This window comes from Hylobates moloch, unplaced genomic scaffold (genome assembly GCF_009828535.3).
Source record: "Hylobates moloch isolate HMO894 unplaced genomic scaffold, HMol_V3 SCAFFOLD_15, whole genome shotgun sequence".
NCBI classification, from domain to species: Eukaryota; Metazoa; Chordata; class Mammalia; order Primates; family Hylobatidae; genus Hylobates; species Hylobates moloch.
This window is the reverse complement of record NW_026652290.1, coordinates 79,513,844-79,530,020: the sequence shown is the minus strand read 5'-3', so window position 1 is coordinate 79,530,020 and position 16,177 is coordinate 79,513,844. Positions and strand designations below refer to the sequence as shown.

General features: G+C 35.4%; 1 protein-coding gene across 2 annotated transcripts in view; it reads right to left on the bottom strand.

Moving 5' to 3' along the window:
• SRBD1 (S1 RNA binding domain 1) overlaps positions 1-16,177 on the bottom strand; it is a 225,894-nt gene that overhangs the window by 73,428 nt on the left and 136,289 nt on the right. For both annotated transcript variants that reach the window (XM_032177442.2, XM_058428266.1), the window contains exon 16: positions 16,026-16,108. In XM_032177442.2, the coding sequence (XP_032033333.1) occupies positions 16,026-16,108 (83 nt within the window). The remainder of the gene's footprint in view (positions 1-16,025; positions 16,109-16,177) is intronic.

Here is a 16,177-nt window from a genome sequence, read left to right as displayed (position 1 = left end):
AAAAAAAAAAAAAAAAAAAAAAAAATATATATATATATATATATAAAACTGATTGTTATCCTTCCTTTCATGGAGACTTGTAATGTTCCCGATATAAAATACCTTAATTGTTGGCAGTTAAATGGCTTACTGATTTCCAAGTCTTCCTGTCTGTTAATGGTTGGTACTTGGCACATCTGGAAAATGACGGAGTCTTTCAAAAATATTGCTGGGAAGATGACCCATTTTCACTCTCTCTCCAGGCAGGTTCACATCACCAGATGATGCTGGATATGGCTCCACTCCAAGGAAAACCTTTTCTTGGTCTTTCAACGGCTGTTTATGTGTATACAACAAGTGCTTTCTATACACTGCAAACTCATTAGACAGACAAGTCCCTCTGTCAGTCCCACTCTACAGTGCGTGTGCTTCCGTATGGTACACATCCCCACCTTCTCCCATAACTGACGCCCCCCCTACTTTTAAACCTCAGAGATGTAACTGCCCCCCTAACTTTTAAATCTCAGAGATTCTCTTACAAGATATTAATTTTCTTTTCCACTATGGATCTGCTTAAAAATGCATCCTACAAAAGGGAAGAACAGGTGCCTCATTTTCCTTGACTCTTATTTGACTTCAGATAGTTATCGTCATTCATTGAGAGCTTAGAATATTGACTTATTCTGTGGAGTCCTCTTCTGAGATAGATGTGGGAGATACTCGGAAGCTAAAAAGATGCTACTCACTTCCCTAATGCCCTAACATGTCGATCCTCCTCCCTTTTTTCTCTTCAGTTTGCTGACGAGAGCTGTTTAGTTCATTTACTAAGTTTTTATTTTCCCACAATAAAATGAAGAAAAGAAACAGAGATTAAAAATTGTACAAAAACATTACAGAAAAAAAAGGAATCATTTTGTAGATAAACTTGGTGTTGTGGTGTTGAAAGTTAAGGTCCACAAATCAAAATGCAGTCATTTCTACAGAGCTAGGCTTTTTCACTGCACTCCCAGTGAATCACGCTGTGGTTAGTTGAAACTACTGTTCACATAATAAATTAACCACCTCATTTCCTTCATCACCAAAATATACATAGCGCCCTCATACAGATTTGTTTTAATAAAAGTAATAAAGCAAGCCCAGAGGTTATGGCTGTTATGACATAATCACACCTCTGAGATTTAAAAACACTCACTTGCACATCATGCCTCAAAAAGTCTTTGCAAGTCCCCTTCCAACAAAACCTAACTGCATTCATACCCTCTGGCCCCATGTATTCCAAATAAATAATGAAACAAAAGCCTTGTATATGTCAGAAAATTCTCCCTTTCAATTATGCATTTGAAAAGAATATACACTTTTTAATAATACAGTACAACAAACAGCTTGGGTGCCCTGATCTAGATTATTAAAGACAACACATCAGCAGAGTTAAAAGTACACTAAGAGGAGATCGAAACCATCCTGGCCAACACGGTGAAACCCCGTCTCTACTAAAAAAAAAAAAATACAAAAAAAAAATTAGACGGGCATGGTGTCAGGCACCTGTAGTCCCAGCTGCTTAGGAGGCTGAGGCAGGAGAATGGCGTGAACCCGGGAGGCAGAGCTTGCAGTGAGCTGAGATCACGCCACTGCACTCCAGCCTAGGCAACAGAGCGAGACTCCGTCTCAAAAAAAAAAAAAAAAAAAGTACACTAAGAAGGCTGCCAACTTGCCTACTGTCCCACCCAAAAATAGATTTTTTAAGGTTAGTTGTTCAAAATGACAACACATGCATTTCTGTGGACTGAAAAACAATTTTCATTCTACACGAATCCAGGATAAGTAACTTTTCTTACATGGTAATGATATTTAATTATTGAGAATAACCTGGGAGGGGGAGATATCTCTTGTCAATATAATTTTCCCTCACTACAGACTTTTATCATTAGAATTCCTTTCCATGATCACCAGAAAAGAAAGACACTGTTAACACAACTGTCTATGGCATAAGACAGATTGGGCAGAGAACTTTGCCATGAGTGAACCCACACCATAATTCAACGAGGCCACCCTTCCTGTCTCTGTACCACATTATAAAATCATTTTGCAGGCAGGGTTTATTTCTCACTTCAACTCTTATACCTTAGGCCTTCCTGCAGGATTATGCATTTAACGCATACTGTCCCTATAATAATGATGATGTCTTCCCCTTAAATTTAAAATGTAAGTTAATCTTATAAGTAATTACATTTGCCTGTGTTATTCTTAAAGATCATGATCAACTCACACTCCAACACACATATATAAAGGAATGAGTTAATTAACATTCCTGAAAAATAGCAAGTATCAGATATTCAGGATACAGTTTTGAAATTCTCGTAAGTGGCCCCCCATAGTACTTATACATTTTATGTCTCTTCTCAATTGCTATAATCACCTAGCACAATCTTATATTTGCATTCTCAACATTTTTTCTAATGTGAACATTATGATATTACATGGTTTTTTTCCATGAGTAAAGTTAAACATTACATCCAAGATTCTTAGTGTGCCAAATGGTTATCCATACATAATTATATCCCAAAATTCAGCAGAGCAGTAATACCTTTATGAAGGATTAAACATTTCCGGGTAATCTTATTCCACTATTTTTAGTCTACAAACTATGCATCCACACACAACCAATATATGCATCCACACATAATCAGTATACTAAAAACTCCCTTAGGGCTCTGTATCAAACAAAGATAAAATTACTAAGAACTTCCATAACTTACATTTTAATGAATAAGTTCACTTTAAAGGAAAAATTCTATTCCAATGAATCCCATCACAACAAAGATTTTTCTTGGATAAAGATACTACACTTTACATTGTAAGTCCTAATTACTGATTTAGTCATAATCAAAGAACATTCCTCTATAAGTGCTACCTCTGATCTGTCCTGGTAAGGATTATTTCCACCGAGAACAGACTATGCATTGCGGAGGGGGTAAAGAAATGGAGATGTATGCTAAATTAAAGAACTCAAGTTCTTTCATCCATAGCACTCCTTCTTCACTTTCTTTAGCCATTCTCACTTCAACTACATGGCTGTTCTAATGCTCTCTGGCCCTAAATTATCAAACACCTTTCAAGCAGGTGCTCACATACAGAACTCCCACAGAAAGATCCAAGTCAAAGGAGAACAGAAAGGAGATGAGGTACGCAAGATAGCTCTCTCCTATCCTACTAGGTTTCAAGAAACTTTTGCTTGCCAATTCACAGAAAAATGATGTTCTAGGGTACCTTTTGAAAAGACATTTCATGTCCTCAGATCATTGGTTAAATGACAAATATAATAAAAAAAAAAACAGCCCTCGTAAAGGGTCAATTAATAAAGAGCTGTGTCACCTCCATACACTGAATTACACAAAGCATTCTATCACAAAGAAGGGAAAGAATGTGGCATTGGTTATTCTAGTCACTACCTCAGCTTTGAGACAGATTACATTTTGAATATGTTAACAAGGCCTTCACAGGCCAGCCATTCACTATCAACTAAACCCATGGGCTTGAAATTCACACAGGGAAAAAACACTGAGACAAAATTGGAGACTGGATCAGTGTTCCAGATCACAGAATGTGTAAATGAGACAGAATATTTTCAGGTAACTGAAGTCTGAACATTAAAACTCTAAAAATGTATACAAAAGTATAAAAATTAAGTTGTACGCCATATACAACCTAATAAATAAGAAAAAAAGGCTATTTATGAAATAATAAAGTGGTTTTACCAACATCTTTAAACACTTGTCATAACTATTCTCAATTAATTGAGTACCAATACTCTGTTAAAAAGAAACTGTCATGGTTGAGATTGTACACACACACACACACACACACACACACACACACACAGAGTCATCCCCTGGTATGGGGGATTTTTTTCTAGTACTCCCTGCAGATACTCAAATCCATAGGTACTTAAGGCCCTGATATAAAACGGTGTAGTATTTGCATTTAACCTATGCTGCACAACGTCCTGTGTACTTTAAATAATCTCTAGATTACTTACAATACCTAATACAGTGTAAAGGCTATTTAAATAGTTGTTAAACTGTATGATTTAGGCAACAATGACAAGGAAAAAAGTCTGTACATGTTCAGTACAGATGCAACTATCCTTTTTTTCCCCTCAATATTTTCAATCCATAATTAGTTGAATTTGGAAGCCCCAGATATGGAGGGCTGACTGTATACACACATATACATATATGTGTGTGTGTATATATATATATACATGCACACACAGACACACGAATGTGACAGTCAAAATTCTGATGGGAAACGATCCAGACTGCAAGAATACACCATGGTCCCTGTCTGGACAAAAAACTGAACAAATTCTTACCTCCAACATAAAGGACTTAACACTTTTAATATCAAAGTATAAGACTGGAAGAAAACTAGAAAGGAAAACAATGATTTTCAACATATTTTCTTCAAAGGAGTTTCATTTTAAAAATATTATTTAACAGTTCAGGTTTAAAATTTTAAGTGAAAGGCTACACTTTTTAATGTAAACTTGATTTTTACAAGATTTCCAGGTGTTCTGAATGCACGTTATAGTGCATTACATTACAGTGCATTCAAAACACCTGGATCTAAGAAGCATTTGTGACCAGGCTACATTTTCTTGATTTTAAATGAACAAGAATTGTTTTAAAATTAAACACAAAGGACACATTTTCAGTTCTGATCCCACTTCAACAAAAATTTGGAGAGGCTACAAAATTTTATGGTGTGTTTATAATAAAGTTTAAAAAATACAATAAATGGTCAACTATGCCAATTATCTACCATATATTCATTCAGAAATACTTACTGAGTATCTACCATGTGCCAGGTCCTGGGAGCTGAAGATATGAGAGTTGTGGGAACACCCTGCCCTCATGTAAGGGCTTTTATTGCATTAGAAGAGAAATGCAGTAAGCAAATAAATACTGTAATTTCAGACACTTAACACTAGCTGTTCTTTTGTGTGTGTTGAGGGAGCAGTTAGCAGGGAGTAGGTTCCTGCTTCACAGAGAAGATAAGAAATATAGGGGAACAACTCCTCACAGTCCTGTTATCTTCCATCTCTTCCCGGGCACCTACTACCCCATAGGAGTCTCTCTGGAGCTCCTCTCATTTTCTTCCTTAGGCTATTCCTGGATGCCATCTCCTCAGGCAACCAGCTGCCTCCCTCTTCAGCATATTCAACTTCTCACTCTCCACTTCTCCCTCCTCCCAGTGACATTCAACACGTTCAAATCCTGACCTCCTTAAATAACTCTCTTCCTTAAACATTTGTATACACTTGTCTCTCAAATGCTTACCCTTCATTCAGTCCTGGATTTAATTCTTTCAGACTTCTGCCTCCACCACTCCAGTAATTATTTTTATGGTCATCATCAACATTTTAAATGGGTAGGTTCACTTTAAAGGAAAATTTCTTTAAAGGAAACATTTAAAATTAAACACAAAAGAGACATTTTCAGTTCTGTTCCTATTTCATCTTGGTAGTGTTTTACAATACTGATTTTTGCTTCTTCAAACTCTCACCCTTAGATACTGGCAAGTCCTAATTTTCCTCCTACATTACATACACTGCAATGTGGATTCAAAACACCTAGAAATCTTGTTAAAATCAGATTCTGATTCAACAGACCTGAGGTAGGGCCCAGGAGACTTTCAGGAGGGTCTCGTGTTAATCAAAACAGACTAGCAGCACAGTTATCACCTGAGTGCTTACTAGAAACACAGACTGTCATTGCTCACTCCAGGTTAACTGAATCCGAATTTGCATCTTTAACAAAGGGATTTTATATGCATAGTCAAGTTTGAGAGCATCAGAGACCAGTGGTTCTCAAACCTAAGCCAATAAAACACAGATTACAGGGTCCAATCCCCCAGAATTTCTGATCCTACAGGTCTGGGAAGCAAGTGAAAGAATGTGCATTTCTAGCATACTGTCAGATGATATTCATGCTGCTAGTCTAGTGACTATATTTTCAGAACTAGTGATTCTCTGCCCTGGTTGTACATCTGAATCACATGTGAATTTTAAGAAGCTTGTTGGCATGTGGGGCCCACCCCCAGACCAATTAAACTACAATCTCTGGAGATGTAGCCTAGGTATTTTTAAAAACTCCCCTGCATAATCTCATTTAAGTAATTAAGGTTTCTCATTTAAATAATTTAAGAGTGAGGGAAGCAGGTAGTGGTGAAAAGAAAATAGTATATGATAAATGCTAGTTAAATGACAGTACCATTACTGTAACATATGATACCATAATTCCTTAAACATCTGCTCTACCCAACTCTGCCCTGTATGTAAGCACTAGAAACTTGGCAGTCTACAGGTTTGTCATAGGCCACATCTGTCTAAAATGACCATGGGGGAAAAATAATTATTTAATTCTTGAAATTCACGTAAGAAAAACCTACGTGTATGAGATATTTTTTAAGATAGTGTCAAAACTGTGCCTTACAAAGCATTTGACTTCGTGCAACATTAGGGGCTTGACAAAGATTTCTAAGAATATTATGAAGGGAACGGTAACCTATAATATTAAATGTATATTTACATTTTCACTAACAATGAAAATAGCTTACTTTTTTCTGATTATAAGTAAATTCTCATTGTAAAATACACATGTACACACACATACATCAATATATAGGGAAGACACTAAAACCAACTGAAAGCCAAAGTTCCCGAGTTAAAGCATCTGTAGCATTTGACCAAGCTTTCCTGCATCTTTTTTAAAAATTATGAAATATTTAACAAAAGTTAGAGTATAAGCGACACCAACCAGTTTAAGAAATAAGATATTATAAATATGACTGAAACTCCTGGCGTACCTCTCCCAGTTCCCATTTTTCTCTCGTTCCATACCCCATTCAAACTATCATCTTAAATTCTGTGCTTACTTTTATAATCTTACTATATATAGGCATTCATGAATACTATATATTTCATATTTTTAAATTTTATATCAGCCCCATAATACTGTACATATTCTGCAACTTACTTTCTCTCTTAACATTACATCTTATGAGGTTTCTCCATATTAATCTAGCAGCTCTGAGTCATTTTCACTGCTCTATCTGTTCTTTCAGTCTTGACTTTACTAGTATATCTTTCCATTTTCCAGATGATGAGCACAGTATTTCCAAATTTTCACTACTATAAATATTGCTTCAATGAACTTTTTTTTTTTTTTTGACACAGGGTCTCACTCTGTTGTCCTGGCTGGAGTGCAGTGGCGTAATCACAACTCACTGCAGCCTTTATCTTCCAGGCCAAAGTGATCCTTTCACCTCAGCCTCCCCAGTAGCTGGGAGTACAGGTGTGCACCACCACGCTCAGCTAATTGTTTTATTTGTTTTGTAGAGATGAGGTCTCACTATGTCACTCAGGCTGTCTCAAACTCCCAGGCTCAAGCAATCCTCCTACCTCGGCCTCCCAAAGTGTTGGGATTACAGGTGTGAGCCACCGTGCCCAGTCTCAATGAATTTATTGTGCATGTCTTCTTAGGTTCATTTTAGAGAATTTTTCTAGGCTATATACATTCTGCAACAGAATTTTTGAGTTGAAGAGAATTCTCATCTCCAACTTTGTTAACTTCCAGTGCTCTCCAAAGTGGTGGTACCAATTTATACTGCTACAAATAATGTACAAGATTGCAAGTGTTCCACATGCTTGCTAACATCTGAATTATCAGACTAATTTTTGACAGCATGAAGGGTTTATGGCTTTAGTGTGCATTTCCTCCATTCATGGTAAGAGAGATAATTTTTTTCATATCTTTATTATTCTTCTGTATCTCCTCTTCTGTGAATTGCCTGTTCATAGCCTTTGCCTGTTTTTCTCTGGAATTGTCTTTTCATGTCTTGATTTGCAAGAGACCTTTACATATTCTGTATCATTTACAGTTTATATGTTGTAAATATAATACCTTCTTCCTGTCTACGGATGGTCTATATATTGTTTTCTGACTGAGAGATGTTTTAGATTCTAACGTAGTAGAATTTACTAATCTTTTCTTTTATGATAGTATTTTTAATGTCATATATAATTTTTAAAATGATCATATATTAGTTTTAAATACTGAAAGTACCTTAAAGTTTTAGAAATTGTAACAGTGATTTCTGTGCTAAAATGAAAACTAGAAGGTGAACTTGAAACTGAAATGGATCTTGTTTCACTGCCAAGGTCAATGACATACACAGAGTAATAAGCAAACAAAAGATAAAGGAAATTAGATATGTCATTTTAATAATTTAAGGCATTATTGGTAAAAGGTTCTTCAAATCATGCTATCATTTCACATTTCTTTTAAAGATAAGTAATGGTGTTACACTAGGTTATGTGTGTATATATATGGCTTATTACGTTGTTGGTGATTTCTAGGAACTTGAGAAAACTAAAGTTAATATTTCAACATAGGAAGCATAATTCATCCTGAAGGGAAAAATACCCAGAAAAGAAATTTTAAAACTTGAAATATAAGGAATAAATAGCAAATTCTAACACATGAGTTGGGTTCATACACCTAGTCAAGGTCAATTACTTGTTTTCCTTCAGTCAGGTCTCTGCTTTGTCACAAGTGAATGAAATACCTGAATTGCAAGGCTAAGTCTCAATTTCACTCATAATACCCTGTAAAGCAAAGATTCAGTACAGCCCGTATCCTGGGCCTTAGAGTCAAGGGACAACATTGCAAAACCATTTTGGCAGAGAATTCACCTGTGTAAATAATGCCTCAGTTTTAGAACAATTTCCTCTGTTTCACCTTTGTGTTTTCTCTATTTCAAAATACTGCTTTTGTGTATGGGGCAAAAATCCAGACAAAAGTCACCTAGGTGACCAGGCATGGGACAGACTCTTTTCTGTATCCTGCTTTACAATGATAATTAAGGAATTAAAATGTTTTAAAAGATTTGAGCAAACACTGTAGAACAGGCAAGAAACCTTACTTTATTTAGACCTAAACTAAAACTCCATTTAATAATCTCTACATGTTGACTATAAAACAGTTTAAGTTGTTTTTTATTTTTTTGATTTGTTTTTACATAGAATTGATCCCACAGAGCAGGAGTGACAGAAAATGCAAATTCCCACCTTTGAGGTTTTACCGTGAAAAATTTCCGCTGGGAAGATGATTTTCCTTTTACAGTAACTATTCATTATCCACAATAATGAAGAATAAAGATGGCCTGGATATAGAATCCAATAAGAGTTCCAAAAACTTACTTTGGCCAACTATTTCATTCTCTATCATCATCAAATGATCTAACAGAGAGGCATAAAAGGAGGAAAGAGCACTGTTCTGAGTCTTTCCTACTTTAATGTGTGTGTTCGTTACCAAACGGAGGTGTTAATGAGCATGAAAGTATCGAAAACACAGTCCAAAGAAGAAAAAATTATCAAGTAAATCCAGTGTATTTAAGTTGTGCTTTCAGGATATGACAAGGCCAAGCTAAACCACCATTCCCCACGTCCCAGAGAACTCAACAGAGCCAAACCTGCATCATCCTGCTCTCACTCTGGAGTGTTTTCTTGGGAGTAACACCAAGCCACTTTCCAGCAAAGTCTTTAGGGGTCAGTTAGGGATATGTTGTCATTTGACCACATTGGCTGCCTCTCTCTCCAGAAATAATGACAGGCATGTGTTTTTAAAATCACCTCTCCCCATTTTCTAAGACAAGGATTGGAACGCTGCCTTTAGCATTTTAGCTGTCATTAAACCAAAAGTATTTTAGTTTCTATTGAAATAATATTATAGCTTCTATTATTTCATCTATTTAACATTCTCTCTTTGAACAGCTTTCGTTTTTCAAATCAGCAATGTTTGTCCATCTACTCATATCTTAAATCAAAATGAAAATAAGTATTAAGTTTATACTGAAAGCACTTAGAAGTCCAACTAAAAATAAATTCAGTCCCACTCTGATTGTAAGGGAAATCTATTAATGGCTATACATTTTACAACAAATTTTTCCTAATACATATTCACTATAGGAAGTTTGAAAATCAAAAAGTGAAAAAAAATCACATCAACCAAAGAACAAATGTCAGTCACCTGCTTAGTTTTTTTTCTTCAATGTAAACACATGCCTACATTTTTAAAACACAAATTGTTTTTATTCTAGATCGACAACTTTGTTGAAATTTAAAAAAACTACGTCAAGAGCAATTTCTCACATTATTAATCTTCCTTGAAAGCCTGTTTAAAAAGTTGTATATTTCAACTCATACTATAATTTTAAAAACTATTTTGCTATTGTAGTTGCTTCTAATATTTTGTTATTACAGCAAACTTGTGTATGAATCTTAACAGCAGTTCTTATTGTCTTAGAACTAGCTAAAGGGAGAACTAAAAGAAATGCATTTTTACAAGTGCATTTTAATAGGTATTAACTATTTGCTAGAAATAGTGATTTAGACTTCTACCAGCAGTGTATATAAATGTTCACCTCACTGTATCCTTCTGACTTGCACAGATTTTATCCTCTTATTACAACTTTACTTAATTGTTAGGTTGAAATAATAACACCTTTTAAAATTTGGGCTTCTTTGATAGAGAGAAATTTGTATTTCTTCCACAGTAAATGGTATGTAGTGGCTCTTTACATTTTATGTAAATGTTTTATATAAACCAGCTATAAATGTATATAAATCAAGAATAAAACAAAACCTTAATAATATGTACTTATCACATATACATATACATTTGTGGCAAATAGTTTTCCTAATTCATGACATGGCTTTAAAATTATGTGTTAATAAATGACCCAGCAAATCCATTCTGAGGTATGCATCCAAGAGAAATGAAAACATACATAAAAACTTGAACAAAAATGCTCACAGAAGCATTATTTATAATACTTGAAAGGTAGAAATAACCCAAAAGCCTACCAACTGATGAATGAACAAAACATCTCACACATACACACCCACACCCACACATATACACACAATGGAATACTACTTAGCCATAAAAAAGAATGAAGTACTGATACATGCTGCAATGCAGACCACCTCTGAAAACATTATAAGTGAAAGAGGTCAATCATAAAAACCCACATATTGTTTGATTCCATGTATATGAAGTATCTAGAGGAAAACAGATTAGTGTTGTCTAGGACTGGTAAAGAAAGGACAACGGAGAATGACTGCTAACGAATGAGTTTTGGGGGGGTGATAAAAATGTTCTATTTTCACAACTATGACTATACTAAAAAAATCATTGACTTGTACATTTTAAATCAATGAATTGTATGATGTGCAATTATGTATCAATAAAGCTGGGTTTGTCTTTTTAAGAGATGGAGGTCTCACTATGTCATCCAGGCTGGAGTGCAGTGGCTATGCACAGGCATGATCATTGCTCACTATAGCCTTAAACTCCTGGGCTCAAATGATCTCCTGTCTCAGTGTTCTGAGTAGCTGAGGCCAGGTGTGTGTCACCATGCCTAGCTTCAAGCTGTTTTTAAAATGTATATATTAATATGGTATGGTCTATTAAGACTCCTGCAAAAACAATGAATTTGTCTCATCTAATTTTTAGAAAAGTTTGTAATATGCGTATTTCTTGAAGCTATGCTGTTAGGTAACAGATTGCTCAGGGCAATTATATTTTCTTGGAAGACTGTTATTAACATGAAATATCTTTCTTTTTCCTATTTAATGATTTTGCCTTAAGTTCTACTTTGTCTAAGGTCAACATTGCTATAGCTGTCTTTTTCATTTATGTGGAATATTTTAATCCAAATCTTTAATATCAAGGTTGTTTTTTTTTTCTTTAGGAGTGTCTCTTGCACATATATAAGTTAGAGCTGTACTTTATTTTTTAAAGTCTGAAGTTCTATTAATAGGGGAAGTTAGCCCATTCACTTTTAAATACCTGTTACTTATTCCTATCTCCTTATATTTTATTGTTTATTTCCTATACTTTCTTATTTTCTTTTCTCTACCTTTGGATGAAATTATAAACTTTTTACATTTTACTCTCATGATTTATATTAAATATTTGTGGTTGTTCTTCATATGTTTCAGGTTGTATTTTTAATCAAATTCTAGAGTTAATTTATATCTGAATCTTTTTCCTGAAAAAGAATCTTAATACTTTTTATCATTTCTTTTTCTTCTACTCTCCCATGTTGAACTGATCTGATCTAGACTTAAATATTTAAAGATTAACATTATAGATTTTAAAAACTATCAGGCTCAACTATATATTTTACTGTGTGTACATGTTTCCCATGTTATGTCTTTCCCTTCTTTGGACTCTCCCCTGCTTTTTGGAAGGGAGTACTTCTATAAATTCTTTCAAAGAAGGTGTGAAACAATCAGAGAAGGTTCAAAATTGCTTTTATTTTCCACTCACACTGAATTGATGGTTTGCCTGATTTAGAATTATGTGTTCAAAATTTTTTTTCCCACAACCTCACAACTACTGCATTCTAGCTTCTATCATTTATTTTTTTATCAATAATAGGACTGATGTCAATCTCATTCTTTCCTTTGCAGATAAACTGTTTGCTCTCTGAATACTTTTAGTCAGTTCCTCTTTATCACGTATTCTGAAATTTCATAAGCAGGCATTTAGTGTAGGCCTTTTGTTATTCTTCTGCATTCATAAGGTGTTTTCAGAAGACTTGTCTGTCTTCAGTTCGGGAAAATTTCCTTCTATTACTTCTGTGATTATAACTCCATACTATTTCAATTTTACATCAGATGAACGCTGAAGGTTTAGAATGTCCTCTGTATCATGTGACTTTTTGTTCATGCTTTCCACCTTTTTCAGTTCAAAACTGCATTCTGAAGGAACTCAATCTTCCAATTCATTAATTTGCTTTTAACTGTGTCCACTCAGTTTAGTCCAATTATGCATTTTAATCCTGATAATTATTCTTAAATTCTAAGATATTTGATTGGTTTGAATTCATTTTAATACATATTTCTTTATAAATGCAATAATCTCTCTTTTCTCTCTGTGAATCTTACTTTTACTTATTTCAAAGTTTCTGTTACCTATTCATTATCTCACTGGGTATTACTTTTTGTTTATTAAGTTTGGTGCCTCATTTGTCTACCATAGGTTTTCCTCAAATGTTTAATCATTCTTGGTAGTGAGATCGTTTCAGAGTCCCTAACTGTCTGTCTGTGTATGCTGTTTCTGTTTACTATTCCCCACCTCCGGTGATAATGTGGGAAATGTGGGACATCATGCCAGGTGTCATGTACATGGCAGGAATTTATCTTCTCAGGATGAGGCTCCTTGAGCTTCCTGACAATCGAAGGTCTCTTGTGGTATCTCCCAGCCCCTCTGGCCTATGTTAAGGTCAGTGCTTCAGCTTGGATTCAGAGTATATTGGGGGAGGAGGTTAGTACAGGCCTAGCTTTGCTATATGTATCTCCTCATCTAATACCTCAGACCCTCTCCCTACTATTTGAATCTGACTAGTTTGGCTCTACCTGGAACTGCACCTACCTCAAGAACACATTGATACACAATGATCTGTATATGTTTTGAACTGTGACTACACCAGGTGTTATTTCTCCATGGGTGTGATTCCCCATGCTTAGTATCTGTCAGGAATTCCTGAGATTTCCATCCACTAATGGGAGGGACCCTTTCTTGTTTTCCCATGCTGTTATCAATTTATTCAAATAAATATGTATTTATATAGGTACACATGTACACCTTTTCTGTTAACTTATGGAATTAGGTGTTGTGAGTATGCAGCTGACGATGGTAGTGTAATTAAAGAATATCATTAATTCAGCCTACCATCTTGATCATGTTCTTAGTTTCATTATTTGCTGAACAGTGAGTAGTCCAATGTTAATATGGCTATTTTTTTAAATCTCAGACTCGTATATCCAACTCCTATTTGACATCTTTCCTTGGATTTCTTATAGGCATCTCAAGCTTAACATGTCTAAAACTGAATTACTGATCTTAACCCACCAAACCTGCTCTACCCAAGTATCATCCACATATCAGAACCCTTGGAGCAAATTCTTCATAATTCCTTTTCCCTCACTTACCACCACACAGACCCTACAAAATAGACTTGACTTCTTTCCATCTTTACTGCCATTAACTTTGTCCAAGCACTATTATTTCTCACCTGGGCTAGTACAAGAGCCTCCTAGTTGTTCTATTGCTTCTCTTCTTCCTAAGTCACTCTTTCCAGATCAGCCAGAGCCAATGCTTAAAAATATAAATCAGATTGTGTCACCCCCCCCCTTGCTTAAAACTCTTCTATTACTTCTCACTGTTGTTAAAATGAATTCCAAAGTCTTTCACATTAAATGTTACCTCTGAATCCTAATCTGGAGGTTAGGTCTCCACTATTTACTTAAAGATCTCTTTGAAGTCAATAGCTTATTAGCCTGCCCAGGTTTCATAAATTTGGAAGCTTCTCTTTATTCCACTCTGTTGCCAAGATGCTCCGTAACTTTATCTTGAATGAATATAATTCCTCTTCACTATAATGCCTATATCACAAAACTGTTATAGTTGTACTTTTTCCTTTTTGAGATGGAGTCTCGCTCTGTCACCCAGGCTAGAGTGCAGCGGCACCATCTTGGCTCACTGCAACCTCTGCCTCCTGGGTTCAAGCGATTCTCCTGCCTCAGCCTTCCGCGTAGTTGGGACTACAGGTGTGCGCCACCATACCCGGCTAATTTTTGTATTTTTAGTAGAGACAGAGTTTCGTCATGTTGGCCAGGCTGGTCTCAAACTCTTGAACTCAAGTGATCCACCTGCCTTGGCCTCCCAAAGTGCTGGGATTACAGGCATGAGCCACTGCACCTAGCCAGCTGTACTCTTTAGATACCAGTCATTTCTATCTGCTTGTAGCTAGATCAGTCCCTTTAGCAACTATCTTTCTGAAATGAGTAAGTCCAGTTAAAGGTCTGAATGCCTTAGTCCAACTTGCTATAAAATGGAAATATTCCCAGTTGAATCTCAATATATGACAGGTTAATCCAAGCTTTGCTACCATGAGATCTTGGGTAAATGTCTTAAGTATTCCAGGACACAGCCTCTTTTTCTATCAAATGAGGGGGGTAGGGTTACATGAATTCTAAGGTATCTTCCATATCTAGTAGTCACAGATTCCATGACATAATATATTTCTTTAGAAAAAGTGTTATAGTACCTACCATTCAAATCCCATAAAAATTATACAGAAGGAAATACTCTATTTCACATTTAACAGCTTATGACAAGGAGGAAAACAATTTGGCCCAAGCCTTATGGAGACAACTTAAGCCCCATGTACCATTTTGCTATCACCATAAATTCACTCTGCCAAGGTTTAGTGCTGTCTTGAATTGCCCAATGAACACATACAACCTCAAAAATTAAAAATACAGTAACAACAAAAACGAGTACTACCATTACCTACCACTTCTCTAATCACACATAAGATCTACTTATCTACTGTGAACATCAAGTTCAAAGCATGGTATCACTATTGTAATTATTTTAGAATGCCAGAAACTGCACCCATGTAAGGTAACAAACTGAATCAATTGAATGGTTTTAGACTATTTTGGGTAACGACCAAAAACAAACTGTAATAATCAAGTAGGAATGGGAAATACAGGAAAAAAACAAAACACAGAAGGTACCAAAAACATTTCCTTGAAAGGTCAATAAAGATCAATAGTTCATACTGGTTTACACAAAGAGCCAACATATCCCCATAGCACCTCCATTTTTATAATAATGTTAAAAGATGAGGCTCTCTCTCCAAATTAGCTATTAGTTTCATCTAGTGTTTTCATAGTCTTTAAATCTGACCACAGTCAATTCTAAGTCTTAATCAAAATCATTAACACCAGAACAACGACAAAAATAATTCCCTCCTTCCCTGATGACTTAAAACTCCTACCTCCCAAACTGCATAACCTTGAAAATGGGAATCTACTCCCACAGACACTTAATTACTATCCCAGGTTTGAGTACTGCTCCTTGTATTGATGGATTTCATAAATTAAATGATCCACATTGCTTTACCTGATACATTCCAACTCCAATGTGCTTTGGCTCAATTTTCACTAGTTCAGCTAATGGATCTTGTACACGCCTTGCTATGGAAACTGAAAAAACAGAAACAGAAAACAAGTATGACTTAATGTGAAAAGCAGTACCTAATAATTACTTACATT